This window comes from Schistocerca serialis, chromosome 6 (assembly GCF_023864345.2).
Source record: "Schistocerca serialis cubense isolate TAMUIC-IGC-003099 chromosome 6, iqSchSeri2.2, whole genome shotgun sequence".
Lineage (NCBI taxonomy): Eukaryota > Metazoa > Arthropoda > Insecta > Orthoptera > Acrididae > Schistocerca > Schistocerca serialis.
In genome coordinates, this window is record NC_064643.1 from 257,709,362 (window position 1) to 257,732,313 (window position 22,952).

Consider the following 22,952-nt stretch of genomic DNA (forward strand, 5'->3'; position numbering starts at 1 on the left):
CGTCGGAGCCTCTGATTCAGACCCTCCACCCGGCTCTGCACCAAAGGTCCGCAGTCGGTTCTGTCAACGATGCTGCAGAGCTCTGCCTTCATCTAGTAAGCAAGACCGGCAGCCTTCACCAAATCAGATAGCCGCTGGAATTCAGAGAGAATTTCCTCAGATCCAAAGCGACACACGTCATTAGTGCCGACATGTGCCACCACCTGCAGCTGGCTGCACCCTTTGCTCTTCATGGTATCCGGAAGGACCCTTTCCACATCAGGAATGACTCCACACGGAGTTCACACTGGATTTCTTCCCCTCCTTAGCCGCCATATCCCTAAGGGGCCCCATTACGCGCATAACATTGGAGCTCCCAACCACCAATAAGCCCACCCCCTGTTATTTCCCGGACCTTGAAGACTGAGAATCATCCTCTGAAACAGGGCAGGCAGCTGCATCTGGCTCAGCCAGAGACAGTGCCTGAAACCTGTTTGTCAGACGCACCGGGGAGGCTTTCTGATCAGCCTCCGGGGACGTCTTTTGCTGCCTGCCACGCCTTGGAACGACCTCCCAATCAACCACAGGCGAGGGCTCAGCTCCACTGCGGGCAGCAACCGGGGCAACCACAGCGGCAGACCGATCTGGGGACAGACGGGACGAGGTTGACATCCCCGTGATACCCAAGTCCGGCTCCCCACAGTGGTGCCCATTGGCAACAGCCTCAAGCTGCGCGACCGAAGTCAGCGCCGCTTGCAGCTGTGAGCGAAGGGATGCCAATTCAGCCCTCATCCGAACACAGCAATCACAGTCCCTGTCCATTCTAATCGATGTTGAACAACAGTTACTGAAACACGAGTCACTGCCTAGATAACGCAAGGGAAACACGCAAAGAATGCATTAACTAACCTGTACAAATGCCTAACGACTGCGCTACAATCTGCCTGAATTTACGATAACAGTAACTAAAACTCGAAATTACATCTCCTATACGAAACTCACACGCAATTTAAGTAAGAATCTACGAAGTAAACACTAAAGCGCGATGCTACAACCCTCAAATACTATAATACGCCCGAAATTTATGAATTAAACAATGCAAGTACCCAAAAACACGCAAAGAAATTAAGAATTAAACTATGTAACAAATAAGTATGCTAGGATTATACGACTTGCTGCTGCAGCTGCTTATCCAACGGCGGCAGGGAGCACACTGGCTGTGACCAACCGACACTGACCGTTCAAAACAAAAACAGAAGACAGACGACTACGCGAATTTACACTATTCAGGTACTAAAGCGCGATGCTACATCTCTGAAATACTATAATACGCCCGAAATTTATGAATTAAACAATGCAAGTACCCAAAAACACGCAAAGAAATTAAGAATTAAACTATGTAACAAATAAGTAAGCTAAGGTTATACGACTTGCTGCTGCAGCTGCTTATCCAACGGCGGCAGGGAGCACACTCCTGATTAGTCTCTTAAATTTCAGGCTACTTTTCATCATTATTAAATTGTGATCTGAGACTGTATCTGCTCATGGGTACGTCTTACTTTCCAGTACCTGATTTCGGAATCTCTGTCTGGCCACGACGTAATCTAGCTGAAATCTTCCCATATCTGCCGGCCTTTTCCAAGTATACTTCCTCCTTTTGTGATTCTTTAAGACAGTATTCTCAATTACTAGCTGAAATTGACTATACAACTCAATGTCTTTATCATTCCTAGTACCAAGCCCCTATTCTCCCGTAACCATTTCTTCGACTCCTTCCCCTACAGCTGCATTCCCGTTCCTCACGCCTGTTAGATTTTCATCTCCCTTCACGTACTGCTTAGTTGTTCAGTATCATCATAGACTTCCTTTATTTCTTTATCTTCTGCGTGCTACATCGGCATTTGTATCTGAACTATTGTTGTCGATGGTAGTTTGCTGTCGATTCTGATAAGAACTACCCTGTCACTCAACTGTTCACACTAAGATCCCTCGGCCCTACCTTCCTATTCATAACGAGTCCTACTCCTGTTACACCACCTCCTGCTGCTGTTGATATTACCCTATACTGATCTGACGGGAAATCCTTGCCTTCTTCCCTTGTCACTTCACTGACCTCCACTATATCTAGATTGAGCGTCTGCATTTCCCTTTTGAGATTCTCTAACTTCCAGACCACGTTCAAGCTTCTGAAATTCCACTGTTCGACTCGTAGACGTTATTCTTTCGTTGGTTATTCAGTCTTATACCATGGTCACCCGTCCTAGATATCCGAATGGGAGAGTAGTCCTGAATTGATCGCGAATGGAGATATCATCACTAAGAATATAAATATTTAATATGTGGGAAATGGAGTCACCTTGGCACAAATGGGTGTATACATAAAAACATAATCTGCAGATGTCATGAATATGGCCAATGATTGTGAGAAAGGCTAATGATTTAAGGAAAATTTTCTAAAAATGCATGAACGAATACCAATACTCTTTCTAAGAGTGTAATGCATTCAACTAGCTGACTGCCAAAATTTGAACTGAAACATGACACTGTGACGCAAATTAACTAACTTTGAACTCCCTTCATCTCATTGGCTTCAACGATGCCCCATGCACACCACTCTTAAGCTGTGTGAGTGAGGAAGACGGCTGCAGTAATGGCTGAAAATTATAAGTTCAGCTCGGCCGCTGTATTTTAGTTTGGAAATTTCATTCTGCAGCTCTTATACACAGCATACTGCCTCAGGCTCTGCAACAAGCATCATCTATGATGCCCCCGAACCAATAGTGTTCTACGGTGATCTAAGTGTCCTCAAACCTTACTCTAGGAAACTTAGCTGGTCCTCCCAGCGTCACCGAGCGAGGTGGCGCAGTGGCTAGCACACTGGACTCGCATTCGGGAGGACGACGGTTCAATCCCGCGTCCGGCCATCCTGATTTAGGTTTTCTGTGATTTCCCTAACTCGCTCCAGTCAAATGACGGGATGGTTCCTTTGAAAGGGCACGGCCGACTTCCTTCCCCTTCCTTCCCCAATCCGATGAGACCGATGACCTCGCTGTCTGGTCTCCTCCCCGAAAAACAACCAGCAACCTCCCAGTGTCAGAACCCTGCTCGCAAATTGCAAATTGCAGCAGACCTTGCTGGTTCTGATCAGCGATACTTTTATAAACGAGTTTAACAATTTCCTTCTCTTGAAAAATTTCTCGTAGTTAACCAGTAAGAAGTGGCATGGGGAAGAAGGCAGAAATTCTCTACCACTACATTTCAGTCACGGCCAACCAATACCTCTGCATGTACACACATGATCTCGACCCTTGTACCAAAATGATTACTATGAGCCAACCAGAGACTCCCATAACACAGTCTGAAGCCGGCCGAAGTGGCCGTGCGGTTAAAGGCGCTGCAGTCTGGAACCGCAAGACCGCTACGGTCGCAGGTTCGAATCCTGCCTCGGGCATGGATGTTTGTGATGTCATTAGGTTAGTTAGGTTTAACTAGTTCTAAATTCTAGGGGACTAATGACCTCAGCAGTTGAGTCCCATAGTGCTCAGAGCCATTTGAACCATTTTTGAACACAGTCTGAACAAACAATCCATCAGGTCACGCCTGAGCTTATCGGCTATTCGGCTACTCCCTGGCCATCAAGGCTTCCGTTTTCACCTCCCTTCAGATACCTATATTAGCTAAAAATAATTTCTTTTCACTTCTCGCACAATGTAGGTTTTTGTGGCACGCTGCATGGCCTCCTCAATGCTCCTGCTGGGCGGACATCGCCGACTATCCTCCCTCTGCTCTTTACCTGTGCGTAGAACAGCACCAAACCACTTTTGGACTCTACTGCTTCCCTTAGCTAACTTCCATTTCATGAACAGCCAAAAGCCCACAAGGCTGCCGAAATAGAGAGGATGCAGAAATAATTAACAATGCAATCAGTGTCGGAAATGGAAATCATATGCAGTTTTCATGCATCATCAATGATTTGACTTCATCGGCTATTGGGATCCGCATTTAAAATTATAAAATAGTTTAGGAACAGTTTGGGAAAAAACTGTCACGAAAAACATCCTTCCACTCACCTGCAAACCAGATTAATACGGGGTTAACCAAATTCTGCCTTTGTGATGGCTTGAACTCTTCTGGGGATTCATTCAACGAGATGCCTGAGGAGGAATGTCAGCCCACCCTCCCTCAAGAGCCGAAACCTGACAAATTGATGGTATTGGGCACTGTGGTCTCGAACGAAGTCGTCGTTATAACTCATCCCAAACCTCTTCTGATGGATTGGTGTCAGGACTCTGGACAGGCTAGTCCATTTCAGGAATGTTATTGTCCACAAACCATTATCTCACAAATGCAGCTTTACGGCAAGGTGCATTGTCATTGACAAGGTGAAACAATCATCATCTCCGACCTGTTTTACTACTTTATGTGGTACACCGTCTTATAAAACGTGTTGATATCCTTTCGCAATAAATTGCAATAACAGGGCCACATCCTAATCATGGAAAATACCTCCATATCGTAACACACCTCTTCTGTACTTCATTGTTGGCACTACATATGTTTGCAGGAACGTTCTCCCGGCATTCCCCAAACTCACACCCTTCCATCGAATTGCCACAGGCTACATCGTGATTCATCGCTCCAAATCACTTGTTTCCAGTCATCTGCTTTCCATTGGCGTCGCTCTTTGCACCAACTCAAACTTCGCTCAGCAGTAAAATCATCAGACGAGCAATTCCAATTACAAAATGATCTAAAGATAATTCCTGTATGGTGCGAAAACTGGCAATTGGTACTAAACAAAGAAAACTGTGAGGTCATCCACATGGGTACAAAAGAAATCCGATTAATTTTGGGTATACGATAATACTAAGGGCTGTCAATTCGACTAAACACCTAGGAATTACAATTACAAGCAACTTAAATTGGAAAGACCACATAGATAATATTGTGGGGAAGGCGAAACAAAGACTGCGCTTTGTTGACAGAGCACATAGAAGATGCGACAAACCCACTAAAGAGACAGCCTACATTACACTTGTCCGTCCTCTGCTGCAATATTGCTGCGCGGTATGGGATCATTATCAGATAGGACCGGCGTAGGACATCGAAAAAGTGCAAAGAAGGGCAGCACGTTTCATGTAGGGGTGAGAGTGTCACTGATATGATACGCGAGTTGGAGTGGCAGTCACTGAAACAAAGGCAATTTTCTTTGTGGCGAGATCTATTTACGAAATTTCAATCACCAACTTTCTCTTCCGAATGCGAAAATATTTTGTTGACACCCACCTAAGTAGGGAGAAATGATCATCAAAATAAAATAAGAGAAATCAGAGCTCGAACGGAAAGAATTAGATGTTCCCTTTTCCCACGCGCCATTCGAGAGTGGAATGATAGAGAAATAGTATAAAAACGGTTCGATGAACCCTCTGCCGGGCACTTAAGTTTGAATTGCAGAGTAACCATGTAGATGGGGATGACTACAGAAATGTGTGCCTTATGAGGACATTCTCGACCACTGTGCCCCGTTCTTTTTAAAGTCACATGTACAGTGATCGTGCTAGCTAGACTGTTGACATGTTGTTGGACAGCGCTAGTCGATATCTTCCTCCGACTTCATGCGACTTCCTACAACCATCTCCCACAATAATTGACAGGCTCTGTCAATTGGCTGCTCTTAGTGTAGCTACGGTTGCTCCTCCACACTTAGATCGCCAACAGTCCACTTGGACAGCTTTAGAGAGGTTGTTACTCAGGTGACACCAAATGTCTGGGCCATGTGACTAGTCACTTAGATCTCCCGATCAACCTGTTCTTCATTACAGCTTTTTAAATGAAAACACGATATTGGTTCAAATGGTTCAAATGGCTCTGAGCACTATGGAACTTAACATCTGTGGTCATCAATCCCCTAGAACTTAGAACTACTTAAACCTAACTAACCTAAGGACATCACACACATCCATGAGCTCACCTGACAGATTATTTCTGCTGTTACTGCTTCTCTGGTGTTAATAGAATACACGCCGCCTCCTTTTACACTGTCGTGACACGTACTGGCTAATTCCGTACTATATAGGAATGTGTGGATTCTTTTCAACGGATAGTGTACAACACAACAAAGTTCGGAGTATGCGACTCTAGTATGATGACAATGCAGTGTAGGTGCTAATCAGATCATCTGAATTCCTGTTAATGAAGCTGTGATTTTGACATGTACTTTGACTTAGTAAAAGGCTATTGAAAGACAATAGACGGAGTTTACTGTAGCCCTTTCCTTGGTTTCACTGTGTTAGTTTTTGCCAACAATAGCCACTATCGGTGTAGCTACTGGGAAATAATATGTGTTACTAGTAATGAAAATAGATATCGTCGACTGTGAAAGCTTTCCACTTGAAACAGGATGGTGGTTGGACAGAGAAATAAGAGAAGTGTAGAGTGATAGAAAGTAGAAACTCTGGACAGAGAAGAAGATCTCCAACAGCACAAAATTGTTGCATAGCACGAGGAATGATCGTCTAGGCCGTATGTGGGTCGCATTCCTCGTGTGGAAACGCGTAAATAGACGTGTAGAGCCAGTCTGAGCGATTATTATCGGCTTTTAGTCGACGACAATTTGATTGCACCTGCATGTGTATGCGCTTCAGGCGAGTAATTGTAAGTTTTTATCACGGTATTTCTCGACGACACGCTGAACCATTTGACGGTATATCCACAAATATCTGAAAGCATTTACAGGGCCATGCGTTTTCCTTAATCACTAATGTACTTGAAACTTCCTGGCAGATTAAAACTGTGTGCCCGACCGAGACTCGAACTCGGGACCTTTGCCTTTCGCGGGCAAGTGCTCTACCATCTGAGCTACCGAAGCACGACTCACGCCCGGTACTCACAGCTTTACTTCTGCCAGTACTTCGTCACCTACTTTCCAAAATTTACAGAAGCTCTCCTGCGAACCTTGCAGAACTAGCACTCCTGAAAGAAAGGATATTGCGGAGACATGGCTTAGCCACAGCCTGGGGGATGTTTCCAGAATGAGATTTTCACATCAGCGCACATTCCGCTGCAGAGTGAAAATCTCATTCTGGAGACTAATGTACTTGTTTACTGTAATGTCACCGCATGTTTCCCTTAACTGTCGCTTGGTCTAGGAAGCCTTGTCACGGTTCGAGCGGCTTGCCCCGTCGAAGGTTCGAGTCCTCCATAGGGCCTAGGGCATGGGTGTGTGTGTGTGTTGTCCTCAGCGTAAGTTAGTTTAAGTAAAATTAAGTAGTGTGTAAGCCTAGGGACCGATGACCTCAGCAGTTTAATCCCATAGGAACTTACCACATATTTCCAATTTCCCATAACTGTCACGGGAGGCCAAGTGCAATATTATCGTGGCCCGGTAGTACACGCCAAGTTGGAACTCCGATGTTCTCCAATCGGACGTTCACTTGTTCTTCTATCGTTGACTTGAGCTAATCTACAACGGCCCAATACGAAAAAAGAAAGAAAGATATACTTTTTAAGGTCGAATAAACAGTACACCGTGTTCTACTGGTTTTTATTTATTTCCAACTAGTTTTGGCTTGTTAGTCCAACTACAGGAAACAACTGACTAGCGCCTGAAAGGGACACTAGTTCTTAGGTAACGAAACATTATATGCAAAGAGTGTTGTGCAACAAACTTGTTACTTAATGTAGAAATTACAGTCCACACAATGGACAATGTTAAGCAGAATGAATAATTAAACTACACAAATGGCTCAAATGGCTCTGAGCACTATGGGACTCAACATCTGAGGTCATCAGTCCCCTAGAACTTAGAACTACTTAAACCTAACCAAACTAAGGACATCACACACATCCACGCCCGAGGCAGGATTCGATCCTGCGACCGTAGCGGTCGCGTGGTTCCAAAAACTACACAATATTACAGGTTAAATAGTTATAATGCTAAATTTTGTGAGGTCTTGACATTGGCTGAGAAACTGTTAAACTAAGCACTCTTGATTTATGTTGTGCAATAGACGTGTTTTTTAACATTGTGAACTAAACTTCAGGCAATGGGCAGTATTATACACGGCAACTAAAATACAAAATCTTACAGTATTACAGGTTACGACGCCACAGTGTGGTCATGACATTGGTCGAGAACTATCTAACTGAACGCTAGTAATATACGTTGCCCAAAAAACATGTTTTGCTTCGTAAATAACATTTTTATGCGATGGGCAATATTGTACATGGTTAAAATAATATTAAAGTGTTACAAGATATTTTTATGAAATTTGTGGGCAAGCAAGGTAAAGGATAGAAAATTTTATTGTGTTTTAACTTTGTGTAGCAGTATATTTATGCAAATTAAAACAGAATAGAATTTTCTATCCGTTACGATAAATAGTTTAGACAAGAAGAGAATAGAAGCTTTCGAAATGTGGTGCTACAGAAGAATGCTGAAGATTAGATGGGTAGATCACATAACTAATGAAGAAGTACTGAATAGGATTGGGGAGAAGTTTGTGGCACAACTTGACTATAAGAAGGGATCGGCTGGTGGGACATGTGTTGAGGCATCAAGGGATCACCAATTTAGTATTGGAGGGTAGCGTGGAGGGAAAAAATCGAAGAGGGAGACCAAGAGATGAATACACTAAGCAGATTCAGAAGGATGTAGGTTGCAGTAGGTACTGGGAGATGAAGAAGCTTGCACAGGATAGAGTAGAATGGAGAGCTGCATCAAACCAGTCTCAGGACTGAAGACCACAACAACAACAACTTTGTTTACCCAACAAACTTGAACAATGTAACTTATAATACTATCAACTATGTATTTTAACAATGCACTGTGTATAATATTTGCCCCTTCCATTAAAATATTAGTTACCATGTAAGTCGCGTTTCTTGCGCAACATAAATGAAGCGTGCTTAGTTTAGCAGTTTCTCGGCCAGCGTTAAGAAGTCACAAAATTTAGCATTATAGCTATTTAACCTGTAATATTGTGTAGTCTAATTATTTCTTGTGCTTAGCGATGACCATTGCGTCCATTTCAACGTTAAGAAACAGCTTTCTTGCACAGCACTCTATGCAAGTGATTGTGTCTTTGCGTATACTGTTTGGTTACGTAAGAACTAGTGTTCATTTCAGACGTTAGTCAGTTGTTTCCTGAGGAAGGCCCAATGGGCCGAAAATTAGTTTGAAAATCAGTAGAACACAGCGAACTTGCCGTTCAACAGTAAATATAGAATTGTTCTATCAAGAAGTAACAGATGAATCGATAAACAAAAAAAGAAGCTGTAGTTGTTCAGGGTTTCGCAATCAGCTTCTGACGCTTGTTTACACCTGTTGCCATGAGGACGGGCGGTTAGGACACGCAACAGCGTCGCAGACCTAAGCGGCGCGTCCCGCCAGCGTGGCAGCCGCAGCCGCTTCCTGCAGCCAATGAGACGCGGGGCGCGGGCGCCGGCTCTGTCAACAGCGCCCCTCCCCTGCGTCGGCACGCGGTCGCTCTGATTGGGCGCGACAGCCGCGCTGCGGCCTCCCATTGGCCGGAGCCGCCGCAGCCGCCGCCGCCGCTGCCGCCGGCGAGAGGGAGTCAGTTCTTACCGATAGCGTGTGATTAAAGAGAGACGGCGGCAGCGGCCACGGCTACGGATCGACGACTCGGTGAGGGGCGAAAGGGTGGAGGGGAGGGGGACAGCGAGCGGTTCATTATCTAAGTGAGTGCGCGCCCGCGAGGGGGGAGGACGGGTCGGCGGGCCGCAGTGCTGCTTGGGCGACGGTGCAGCGATGATGGACCACCACGTGCAGCAGCAGCAGCCGCCGGCGCAGCAGCAACAGCAGCAGTCGCAGCCGCCGCCGAGGAGTTCCGAGGAGCCCGCCAGGCCGCGCGGGCTCTACAGCATAGACCAGATCCTGGGCACCGCCTCCGTGAAGGAAGGTCAGTCCGCGCGCAGTACTTGCTTGTCGACACACACCCTGCAACACTTTCTCTGTTCTGCGGGGCCTATTGGTGTTTGTTTCATAATGGACAAATAAAACAGTTTTCAGCAAAAGTTTCGTTGTCATTGCATTACACTAAGCGTTTAACTTACCATTTCATCTTCATCTGGATTACCAGTCCTTTACCCCTTACGCAAATGTTCATAAACGTCTACTACCGTGAAAGCAGAATCTTTGGTTTCAACGTTAAAACGTTGCTTTTTGTACGCTCTACATGTTCGAGTACTTCACACAAGTGTTAATAGAAATTATTATCATTGTCATGTACGATTTCTTGGTAAATGTTTACTTCTTAATGGTAGCGCTTTCTGTGTATAACCTGTGACCATCAGACACGGAAGAAAGTTCAGTTTAATAGGTCAACAGGTAGCAAGAAAGCATATGCCAAAAATGGAATTATTTCTCGAATCATTTCGTGTGTAAGAGCAGTTAAATACATAAAATTGTGGTAACCGCAGCTAATGAACTGATCTTGAGAACATAGCCAGATGGCTTACTGGCGTTGTTACATTTCGAGTTTCATTTGTGGCAAGTAGTCCGATGTATTTTCGGCAACCAGGTTCGTCCTGAATATAACGTCTTAGATACGCCACTGGCTACCGGTAAATATCGCATGTACGTGACAGATGTGACACTCAGAATGTGACACACCAAGTATATTCCAGAGCTTGAATTCGTGGAACTAGGAAATGTTCACTCGTCAACCACGATATTTTTTCTTAGGATGTAAAAGCTAAGAGTGTAGCGTATATACATTATTAGAGTCGCCATCTGCCAGTGTGCTCCAAAATTTAGTTGAGCCACGTAGACATCGATGACTGTTTCTTATTTTTCTTCTCGTGGGAAGTATTTGCGGACTTGCAAATTCCGCCACCGTATCTGCAGCCGGAAAAGTGCTGGATACGGTTGTCGGACGACATCCGTTGCTGTCTGTATCAAACAACTGACGGCTGATGGTGGGCTTAAACTGCGCATGTCCGTGCATGCAAGCAGCTGACGGCTGGAGCGTAAGGGTTGATGTCAAATATTTTGATGCCAGCGTCTTATGCTCTGTCTTACACCGCAATAACGCTTTCACTGGCGATCGCTTTGTCTTTATCTCTACTGTTTAACTATTTAACTTTTTTTGTCTTCAGTAGCGTTGTAATGCACATGAACAAAGCTGACTTCGACATAAGACAAGGCTGTAATACTACCGTTGGATTTCAATATTAAGGCATATTTTCGATCATAATAAACTCTCTCTCCCAGCTGCGATCAACTAGACATGAGAAGTGCCTAATCTTTTCACAGAGTCTCATTAAATTGCTACATCCTGTTGAAGGTTACATTAGTTGTGGCATCTAAGACTGAATCTCACTAATTAAGAGAAATACGAATTATTTTGTGCTCGTTAAATGGAATGTTGACATTATTAACGTATATCACTCCATGGAGGGAATAAACCGTGTAACACTTAATTTCCGAGATGTATTTTTTCAATTTCAGTTTCCCAATATTTTGATAGTCACTTGTCGACAGCGTTAAATTTCTTAATTTACTAATTTTAGTTGCTTCTAGCCGTATACTCAAGTGAGTAGACGTACAAGCTTGCGGGGTTCATTAATGATCCTATTTCTAATACTAGCTTCCATCACAGTTATGGGTCTGACTTTATCTTTTTTTTTTTTTTTTTGCGGAACTATAAGCATAGTGAGATTGCTATAGATATTTTTGAACATTCCTGCTCATGTGTAGTCTGTTGATTGTTTCCATTGTTTAGGAACATCAATTCAACTGTCCATGAATTCTTTCCCTCGTGACATGCACTGTTACATACAGTAACCGCCAACGTTTTTCGTGGTTGAAACTACTGTTTGAAAATTTCAGAATAATTCAGAAGATGTCGATCACTCCACTCTACAGGGACGCTGTAGTAATATCTATTAATCCTACGACAGTGTTGACTACTCGTTTATACACAACATTCGCCCTGTATGAATCGCAGAAACGATCGAAATTGCTACCAGGTGACGTCAACTTAACATTCGAATGCTGTAAATGGGTATCTTGGAAAGATCTTCGCAGTTCAGTTTCCTAGCAAAGATCTAATTTATTTCTCGAAATGAGACTATGAATATTGATGAAATTCACATTTCTTTTCGAGAAGTGTGTTCTCCATCCTGCGGTATTCATAGATGTGTCAAGCTTGAGGGAGCAGGTTCCTTGGGGTACTGAGAGAAACGTGAGAGCTTTTGTGGAATGCAGATCGTCCAATTTTGTTCCGTTTGTGTACTTTCTTACATCCTTGGTCCTCACCTGACGAGACTAGTAAAGTTTAAACAAGAAATACAAAGACCTGCTCCCGGATTTTCGCAACATTCCCTACGTGTCGGTTACGCAAAATATGAGTCCGCTTTTCATGTTACGTTGTGGTTGCCCCCGTAAGGGCCTGTAATGTCGATCTTGTCTTGTCTTCGGAGAAGGTGTAGGATTTCCAGTTAAGAATGACAGGGACTGGCGGAACACTGTCGTTATAACATCCAACTTTCGGATTTTTGTTGCATCAGTTTTATATCATATGTAACTGCCTTTCGTCTTTCGGCCATATGTTTTATGAATTATTGGTCTTCTTACCATGTGGATTTTAGACACTCTTACAATGTATATAGAGCTAGGGCACACTGTTTGGTCACAGAGTGCTTCATTTTAGATAGATAGATAAACACAGACTGAAAGGAAAGCGGATTACTGGGCCTGCTGAATTAAATGTTGGGTAGGAGTCTAAGGTGAAGCAGTCAGTCTATAGCTGCCCGTTGCTACCAGGCATCATCTTTCATAAAAGCAGTACGATTTACAGTACCCTCAACTGTAATTGCCGATAATTCCTGAATTTTGTGTGACGTTGGTGTTTGAATTTGGTATGTTCTTCTGCCAGTTATGTTACCTCATTAAATCTCATTTAAGTAGTTATAAAAGTTTCACTCGTTAAAACAGATCTTACACCTGTATATTCACCCTCACCCTTGCCCCCTACCTTGAAGATTCAATGGCCATTAACTCCCTCATATCATTAGAAATCATTTTGATAATTGTTGGCCACAGACCGTATTAGGAAGTGTAACATGTCCCAGATAAATTTTCTGAAACACTGTAATGAACAGTCCAGTAGATAAGTTCTTATCTCTTGGCTACTTATGTAATACCTCGGAGACTTTAGCGTCAAAACATTTAAGCTGCTACTGAACAAACAGAAACACGTCATTTCTTGATTTTGCCGTTTTAGGCTTTTCTATTCGAATGTAGTCACCATTAACCCAAATTGTCGGTGCAACTAAGAGTAAAAAATAAAGAAATGGTAAAGAAGAAACCGTTGGCGACTCTTACCAACGGATTGTTGGAGTTCTACGGTAAAAAAAAAAGTAGAATAACCTATACTTCCCTAAGATGGTGGACCAGGACGGGAGACTGGCTTTATGTTAATAAATGACAAACATTTGATTCAACCTATTCTAATGTGCTCATAATTATTCTACCACGAAATAAGTATCTTCAAATGGGTAGGGTGCTCGCAAGTTTCTCCCTGGTAGTGTCCTTAGGATTCGGCTTACAGATGATTTCACAGCCTTTGATGCAGAGCTCTGTGCGATGCTAAAGGCATTGAAGCAGATGAGATTCAGTCGACGGAATAATTTTGTCGTCTGATCTGATTCTGTAAGCACCCTACAAACTAGTTATTTAGTGCGTCCAGCAGGCAATGTAGTCCAATACGTGAGAGACACCGTTCAAACGCTACAAAAGCAGGAGGATAAAGTGTCACTCCGCTGGATAGCGGCCCATGTGGGAATACAGGAAAATGACCAAGCGGACATGGCAACAAGCTAAGCTTGCAACGAAATAAATTAACTTCACTGTGCTGTCCTCCTGTGTACTACTATCTTGTTTCTGTGTAGTAGCTGTGTCAGTATAAGAATAAGTGGATGGAGGTTCAAAATAACAAAAATTAAGGACGGTGAATCTCACAGTTCATCGTGACGAACATGTTCCGTCACACAGTCAGAAAGAAGTGGCTTTAACGCGACTGTGAATATATCATCGTCCTCTAAACACGCAGGCACCTTCTCCGCCGAGACGACCCAACGGTGTGATGTGCTTCCTGGATTGCCAGCGTCGGAGTTCCAGATTTTATTAGACTGCATATTACATTTTTGACGCGACGACAGCGGTTTTTCTTGCTGACGTCTTATCTACTGCTTTAATATCATAGACAGGATGGTGAAGAGGAATATAAGGTTTATGTATTGTCCGTAGTAGCACCTAAATTGCCGGATATGATATTTTACTGTCTCCTTAGTCAATGATACAGTCAGCCTCGACTGTCTGTATCGTAGTTTGACAATTTTCACTGTGTCCATTTCTGTCTTAGCAAATATATTTTTAACTGAGACTAAGATTTTTATTTTAGCATTTTTAACATCCATGTGAAGAACTTTTAACAATAACTGGCTTTCCCCTATTTCTGTTAGTGGTCAGCCAGCCACATGTACCAGAGGATAACTTTCAGCATTGTTTTTTAGTTAGTTATCGTTTTATTTATAATTTTCTGTTCTGAGTGTATTAGAATTTCATTAAACCGTGAGGAAGGGGCATAAATGCGCATGCAGACACGCAATTACCAATCTGTTATTTTCGTTAGCCATTTTGTATTTTGATAATTAACTGTTGCCTTTGTTATTGCCACGCAGTCCAAAGTTTCTATGGTGTGTCCACAGGCCAGGATGAATTTTTACGTCTATGACTTCGTTCGTCTCGCTAAGAATTTAAACAATGTTTAACAAAGGTTTGATAACAATGTTGTTGAGCGCCCGTCAGTTTTCCAAACATGATATGAAATGTTCCATCGAAGAGTCCCATAAATAGTCACTGCGAGGGCAGTCCTCTTTTAGAAAGATGTCCCAAAAGATATGCCAAGCGACTGAAACACACACACACCACACACACAGACACAGACAGAGAGAGAGAGAGAGAGAGAGAGTTAAGTCTCGCTGGAGACGCTGTTTTCGTTCACAAGAATCACGTTCCTAATCCAGTTGTTCTGTATGGCGAAGCCCAAAACATGTTTAGCTGTGTGCGCCCTGCGGTAACGGACCCCACGGGGCGCTCCCCTGTGACCCTGGGCTGTGGAGGCCGCGCCTGGCTTCGTGCCGTCCCCTTCTCTACGCAACTTCCCTCGTCATCTACTACTGTAGGAATCAACATGGATTCCGGAAACAGTGATCGTGTGACACCCAACTCGCTTTATTTGTTCATGAGACCCAGAAAATGTTAGATTCAGGCTCCGGAAGGCGTTCGATACAGTTCAGCACTGTCGTCTGATAAAGTAAGAGCCTACGGAATATCAGACCAGCTGTGTGGCTGGATTGAAGAGTTTTTAGCAAACAGAACACAGCATGTTGTTCTCAATGGAGAGACGTCTAATGACGTTAATGTAACCTCTGGCGTGCCACAAGGGAGTGTCATGGGACCATTGCTTTTCACAATATATATGAATGACCTAGTAGATAGTGTCGGAAGTTCCATGCGGCTTTTCGCGGATGATGCTGTAGTATACAGAGAAGTTGCAGAATTAGAAAATTGCACCGAAATGCAGGAAGATCTGCAGCGGATAGGCACTTGGTGCAGGGAGTGGCAACTGACCCTTAACATAGACAAATGTAATGTATTGCGAATACATAGAAGGATCCATTATTGTATGATTATATGATTGCGGAACACACGCTGGTAGCAGTTACTTCTGTAAAACATCTGGTAGTATGCGTGCGGAACGATTTGAAGTGGAATGATCATATAAAATTAATTGTTGGTAAGGCGGGCACCAGGTTGAGATTCATTGGGAGAGTCCTTAGAAAATGTAGTCCATCAACAAAGGAGGTGGCTTACAAAACACTCGTTCGACCTACACTTGAGTATTGCTCATCAGTGTGAGATCCGTACCAGCTCGGATTGACGCAGGAGATAGAGAAGATCCAAAGAAGAGCGGCGCGTTTCGTCACAGGGTTATTTGGTAGGCGTGACAGCGTTACGGAGATGTTCAGCAAACTCAAGTGGCAAACTCTGCAAGAGAGGCGCTCTGCATCTCGGAGTAGCTTGCTGTCCAGGTTTTGAGAGGGTGCGTTTCTGAATGAGGTATCGAATATATTGCTTCCCCCCTACTTATACCTCCCGAGGAGATCAAGAATATAAAATTAGAGAGATTCGAGGGCTTTCCGGCAGTCGTTCTCCCCGCGAACCATACGCGATTGGAACAGGAAAGAGAGGTTAATGACAGTGGCGCGTAAAGTGCCCTCCGCCACACACCGTTGGGTGGCTTGCGGAGTATAAATGTAGATATAGATGTCATGCGGGAGAGGAATCCTAGTCGTGGCGCCTGTGACCCAGTCCACGTTAAGCACAATGACGCGAAAACAGAAGCTTGTTGAACATAAGCAGGGACGCCAAACTACTGTGATTACTTTGAATTACTGTCGTACTCGAATTCAAGACAGTAACATCATTATAATTTGTAATCGATAACTTTCAGCGGAACACTACAAAGACAAACGTTTAGGGCTTTGTTCTGGTGGTTCGCGACAAGCCAGATGCAGATACCATGAAACGATAATTATATTACTTCCCGGGAAGTGAATCTTGGGCGCTCTTACAAACATAAAGCAGTACTTTTCACACAGCGTACCCGTCGCGATGATCCCCGTTCGGATCTTACTAACCATGTACGTAAAGAATGACTACACAGTACTATACAGGCTCGAGTTTATCCAGTTTACTTATGTGTTCAGGACACGACATAGCTGTGTTAACAAGTTATTTTTATTTATTTAACCTGGTTTGATTGGAGCCATGACGCCCTTTCTTACATGGCCCCAGTGTTCCACACATACAATATCCATTTCATCGATGTTATTTAAGAAATAACAATTTTAATGTGACAGCTAGTATTAAAATGATTTGAATGCCTGATGTGACATTCTAAGTAGATTGTACCATGAACTAACAAGGTTAATATTGGCATTACTTGTACTACTGCAGCTGTAGCCTCTAATAACGAAAATAATGATGATGATGATGATGGTGACGACATCGACGATAATAACTGTGATGTTAATAACAATAGTGATAGTGACAGCTACAAGAAGAATTTACAAGTCTAAAAACGAGATGTTTTAAGATAAAGTAAGTTCTGGATACTACATCGGCTAAGGATACTGAGAAAAGAGGGAGAAAAAGTTGCAGAGAGGGATGTACAACGGTAACGAGTGTGTACAGCATCAATGGTAATCTTATGGTTGCTTCAGTCATTACCTGTCTTCTGAAGCTGGAGATGTTATTTAGTTCTGTAACATAATGCGGAAGGTTGTTCCAGAGTTGGGTTTTCGCTACTAAGGAGGACTCAGGAAAATTGTTTTTTGAGGGGATAGGAGTTTCTGATGATCACTTCTGTGGTGACACTGTACTTCCACGAATTGTCCCAGTGAACCACAGTTTCCTGTCTGTTTGCCAAAGAATGTGTCGATGTGAGGTTCCTTCCCATATCCAAAAGGTAATGACTGAAGATTTTACTCAGGATACGTTCAGACATGGGATTAAAATTCAAACCAAAAGGATATCAATGATAAGATTTGCTGATATTGCTATCGACATTGAAAGTGAGGAAGAACTAAAGGTCCTGTTGAATGGAATGACCTAATGAGCACAAAACAGAGAGTAAACCGAAGAAAGACAAAGGTAATGAGGACTAAAAAAAATCGAGATTTGTGATAAAGTTAAACTGAAAATTGTGGACAACGAAGTGCAGCTTTGAAAGAACTCTGCTAATTTGGGAGCAAAATACATTACGGACAACGCAAGGAAGAATAAAACGTAGACTAGAGAAGGGAAAGAGGGCATTCCTGGCCAGAAGTCTGCTAGTTTCAAATACGGGCATTAATTTGAGGAAGAAAAATATGAGAATGTATATTTGGAGCTCAGAATTCTGTGGAAGTGAGTTATGGACTGTGGGGAAAATCAGAAAAAAATGAGATTCGGAATGTTTCAGATGTAGTTCTACGGAAGGATGGAGAAAAGTGGACTGCTAAGATATGAGGATGTTCCCCGGAGAATCGGCTAGGACAGGAATGTGTGGAAAACGTTCACAGTAAGGGACAGGACGATGGGACATGTGTTAATGCATCAATGAATAACTTCCATCGCACTTTACGGAGTTCAAGAGGGTGAAACTGTAGAGGATGATAGACTTGAATATATCCAACAAATAAGAGGACGCTAGCTGTAAGAGATGACGAGGCTGGCATAGAAGAGGAACTCGTGGCGAGCAAAACCAATCAAACTGACGGAAATAAGACTATTCACAGGTTGTTTGTAGAGTCCTTGTTCTGACGTGGAGCTGTTGCCTTACGTTCCCAGTGACTGTGGTAGAAATTTCTCTGGTGGGAACCTGATGAGCGGCGACCACTCATCCTCGTGAGGCCAAACGCGTAGTTGCTTCTGTAAAATAACCATCACCATTGAAACGCGGATCCTGAACAGCCGTCCACAATGACAGAAGTCATACGACATATCATAGATCACAGTTCCTTCTCCGTGTCTCTAAATGCGTCGCCCATAGAAATGGGCTGCTAACATTATGCGCTGTACCTCTAGCATGCATTGAGAATAGCTGCAATCACAATTCTTTCAGTGAGGTACAGACGATGCTACTTTAGCTTGTGACATCGCCCCATCCCTAAAATGAAAGTCATAATTCTCAGTCGGAACCATTTTTGGAGCATACTTTTATTTTCGGCATGCAGCCGAAGCCACACACAAAACAAAGCGCAGAACGTGCTTCATAGGAATACTTTCGGTAACGTACACATTCTCCACGATGCGTCAACCTGTGGGTAAACTTACAGCCCTCCCTTGCCTGTTGCTAGTCTGTGTGGAGGCCTTATCAAGAGGAAATTGTTAGCAGGAATTTAGAGTTCATAGCTAAATTGTACGATTTTTTACTGCTTTATCCACTCTGTCATTTTCAAATTGCAACAGGTAATTTACAAGATAACAGTGCAAGTCGGACAACAGATAGTTCTACAAAACATGTTACTCTCTTCCTCCTTGTACTTACATTAAGGACTTGGCTCACAGTGGTGACGCTGGAGGAACGTTAACTGGTAAAGTTCCTTTTTTTGTGCATAACATGTATTTGGAACAGTAAGGAAAAAGGGTGTCAAGAACAAAGACTTTTATGGATGTAAGAGCATACAAAAATTAAAATTTGCTTATTCCCGGTATGGATCCGAAATGCCAAAGTGAAAACCATATTTGTACAGGAAAAAGGCAAAATTAAAAGCATCTGTCTAATAACTGGTTTCTATTTGTTCGTTGTGCTCTTTGTTTCAAACCCATTGACACTTGACACTAGTTCATATGCAGTTCAAACGGTGCATCAATAGTTACTCCATCCTGGAACAGTCTACACGGAGATATTTGTCTAACATCGTAGAGTGGGCACTCGTGCATGACAATTTTGCTGGAGATGTTCAGTCTTTTCATTCTCCTAGACATGTGCCTTGTTATACAGATGTAATCTGTTTAAGTTTGGAAGGCAGGAGACGAGGTACTGGCAGAAGTAAAGCTGTGAGGACGGGGCGTGAGTCGTGCTTGGGTAGCTCAGTTGGTAGAGCACTTGCCCGCGAAAGGCAAAGGTCCCGAGTTCGTGTCCCGGCCCGGCACACAGTTTTAATCTGCCAGAAAGATTCAGATGCAATCTATATTCGCACTGTAGCAGTCCTGAACGCCGCATTATGCTTCATACCTCACTGATATCGTTTATAGTGAAACCTTTTTAGCCGGCCGGAGTGGCCGTGCGGTTCTAGGCGCTACAGCCTGGAGCCGAGCGACCGCTCCGGTCGCAGGTTCGAATCCTGCCTCGGGCATGGATGTGTGTGATGTCCTTAGGTTAGTTAGGTTTAATTAGTCCTAAGTTCTAGGCGACTGATGACCTCAGAAGTTAAGTCGCATAGTGCTCAGAGCCATTTGAACCATTTGAAACCTTTTTCCATTACTTTTTACAGTCAGAAATATTTATAGATGTCATACTTTGAGGTTTTTGCAATGCATGTATTCACTAATGCTATGTTTTTTGCATGTTATGCTTATGTCTGGTCTACGTATTTACATGATCATGTGTACTACATTCCGACTTTTCTTGGTATATTGTTGCTATCAAGAAAATTTTTTCGTGTATATATTAATACAATTATTTGACAAACTGACACCATGGATACTCGAAACATTTTCACACAGCATTTCTTTAGTTTTGCTTAGAGTTGCACTTGCACAACTTCTGTTTCCAACGCTCGTCGGTGCATAAGATATTGACATGTTCTTCGTAGTATTCATAATTTCTATTATTATAAATTTTGCGGGGAATTTTATTACCATTACATTTTGAGATCCTGTAAGCTTGAGAGACTGTACTAAAATCGTGAACAATTGATATTGCGTTCTCTTCTTTTTTGAGATTGTCCTAATTCTGAAGATTTTTTTCTTGCAGATCTCCGTGATTGGCTGTCAGGGACAAGCCCCGCAGAAATATTGCAGCCTACATCCAGTTGAATCTACTTACTCTATTCAAGCCTTGGTTTCGCTGTACAGTTATTACGATCCCCACTCTCCCTCACATCACAATACTGATGATTCTTCCATGTCTCAGGATGTGTTCTGCCAACTTATCCCTTTTTATAGCCAAGTTGTGCCATAAACGTTTTCTCGCCCAGTTCGATCGAGTACCTCCTCGTTAGTCATTATATGAATGATGATAATTTTCAGCATTCTTCTGTAGCACCACATTTTAGATGCTTCTGTTTTCTTTTTTCCTAACTTATCATCGACGTTTCATTGCTGTACAATGATTGTTAGTCTGCGTCTGATAACCGATTTACTGAGGTCATAGATATTTTGTTGCCTAAATAGCACAACTCATCTACTGTTTTTGTGTCGTACTTCGTAATCTAATTGCCTTGGCATTGCCTCAGTGTATTCATCACATTCCATTACCGTCATATTACGCCTATCTTATAACCTCCTTTCAAGATACTATCCATTACGTTCAGCTGAATTACATCATCGGTTAACAGTAAAGTTCTCGCTGAAATTTGATTCTCTTTTTCGATTTATCTTCGGTGTTCTTGACAGCTTGCTACTGTACAGATAACGTAATATTGGGGATAGGATACTACCTTATTTCATTCCCTTCAAATCACTGCCCATCTCTCTTATCCTTAGACTCCTATAACTACGGTTTGGTTTCTGTACAGATATCTCGCTCCCTGTGTTTTACCTCTGCTACCTTTAGAATTACATTAGTAATAGAATGTTGGATATTTTCGAGGTAAGGTTTGTAGTAATTTGCACAGACTCATGATTACTGGTAAAACAAATAGTTACAGTGTAATTTTAGAAACTTCTTTGCTATATTGTTCATGTCCTCACAGCACTGCCTGTGTTTGTTCTCCATTATATACATATACACTACTGTTGGAGACTACTGAATTCTTGTAGCTATTATTGTAAAGGGGAGAAATCTTGTATACTACGTCCTCCAAATGGTCTTGTTACAACGTCTCTAGGCCAAAATCATCTAGAGAGCGGCGACTTCGACGCCACTGCTTCGACTAACTTTCTCGCCCCCGTACTTTCCCAAAGCGTTTTAAGTGCTTTGAAAAAATAATGCGACACAGAGCTTATCATCAGCCGAGATCGAAAGCAGTTCTCCCGCAGAGGAAATGAGAGGGTGGCGCGGAATCAGGTAATGGCAGACAGCGCGGCAATCACTTCACACTCGCGCACGCACGCGGAAAATTACAGCAGGGTTGCCACAGAGGAAACAAATAAGCAGCCTGTGGTGATAAATACTACACCACCAATAACACCTTCTCGTTTCCGACCTGGTAGTGGGCTGTTTTAGCGAATGCATGTTCTACGTCCAGGGAAATGGGAACAACATATGACGAATAGTGCTTTGCCATTGACACTGTGTGTGTGTGTGTGTGTGTGTGTGTGTGTGTGTGTGTGTGTGTGTGTGTGTGTGTGTCACTGATAGTGGTGAATAACAAAGAACAGGAAAAGCTAATTTTATAATTTATTTGCAAAACTAAATGATAACTTTTAAAAAAGTCAGTATAGTCTTCTTGCTGTTAGTAGCCAGAATCCTCACAACTATCATGTTTTAAGACTCAAGAAAATAATATTGCTCGATTTGAAAGCAGTTTCTTCGTATCCGAGTAGTTCATGTGCCGTATCTAATGACAGACTTAGCACTGCGAGTTTGTCCTAATATTAACGCGAAGACGGGTTAGTACACACTTACAACAACTCCCAGATTTTTCAGTAAATATATCTTTCGGTATTCACGTTTAGTCTCATCCTAAATTAAGCTATCGTATGATGGACCTAGTAGTATAAAATCTCTTCTCGCTATGTACAGTATGCCGACGTGAAAATGGATTATGGGAACGATTAATACCGAAAGTGTCCCTATTTACGTAAAAATCGATACGCCAAGAAATAAATTAACCAAGAAACTTTCCACTGATAACTTTCAGACCTATCAGGTCTTTTTAAAATCAACCATGGACTAGGAGATACAGCAAAGTACGTCTGCACTAAGGCTTTACTTTCGCGTCGCTGATATGGTGTACGGTTTTCCTTAGTGAACTATAGAGATCCTGGCTGCCTTTCTTGCGATGGCGCAAGGGCCCAATCTTCCACTCTAAAGTGAACTCGTCTTACCGTATGTCCTCGCAGTTCCAGATAGCAAGTCGTAGTCACCTGTAGTCCAGTCTTCGGCAGAAACGGACAGCTGCTGACAAGGGAACCTCCCAATCGCACCCCCCTCAGATTTAGTTATAAGTTGGCACAGTGGATAGGCCTTGAAAAACTGAACAAAGATCAATCGAGAAAACAGGAAGAAGTT

The 22,952-nt window shown here is 42.9% G+C and overlaps 1 protein-coding gene across 1 annotated transcript in view; it reads left to right on the top strand.

Moving 5' to 3' along the window:
• LOC126484814 (retinal homeobox protein Rx2-like) overlaps positions 1–22,952 on the top strand; it is a 229,865-nt gene that overhangs the window by 75,147 nt on the left and 131,766 nt on the right. Inside the window, exons 2-3 of the mRNA XM_050108411.1 lie at positions 9,328–9,543; positions 9,794–9,899. Of these exons, the coding sequence (XP_049964368.1) occupies positions 9,328–9,543; positions 9,794–9,899 (322 nt within the window). The remainder of the gene's footprint in view (positions 1–9,327; positions 9,544–9,793; positions 9,900–22,952) is intronic.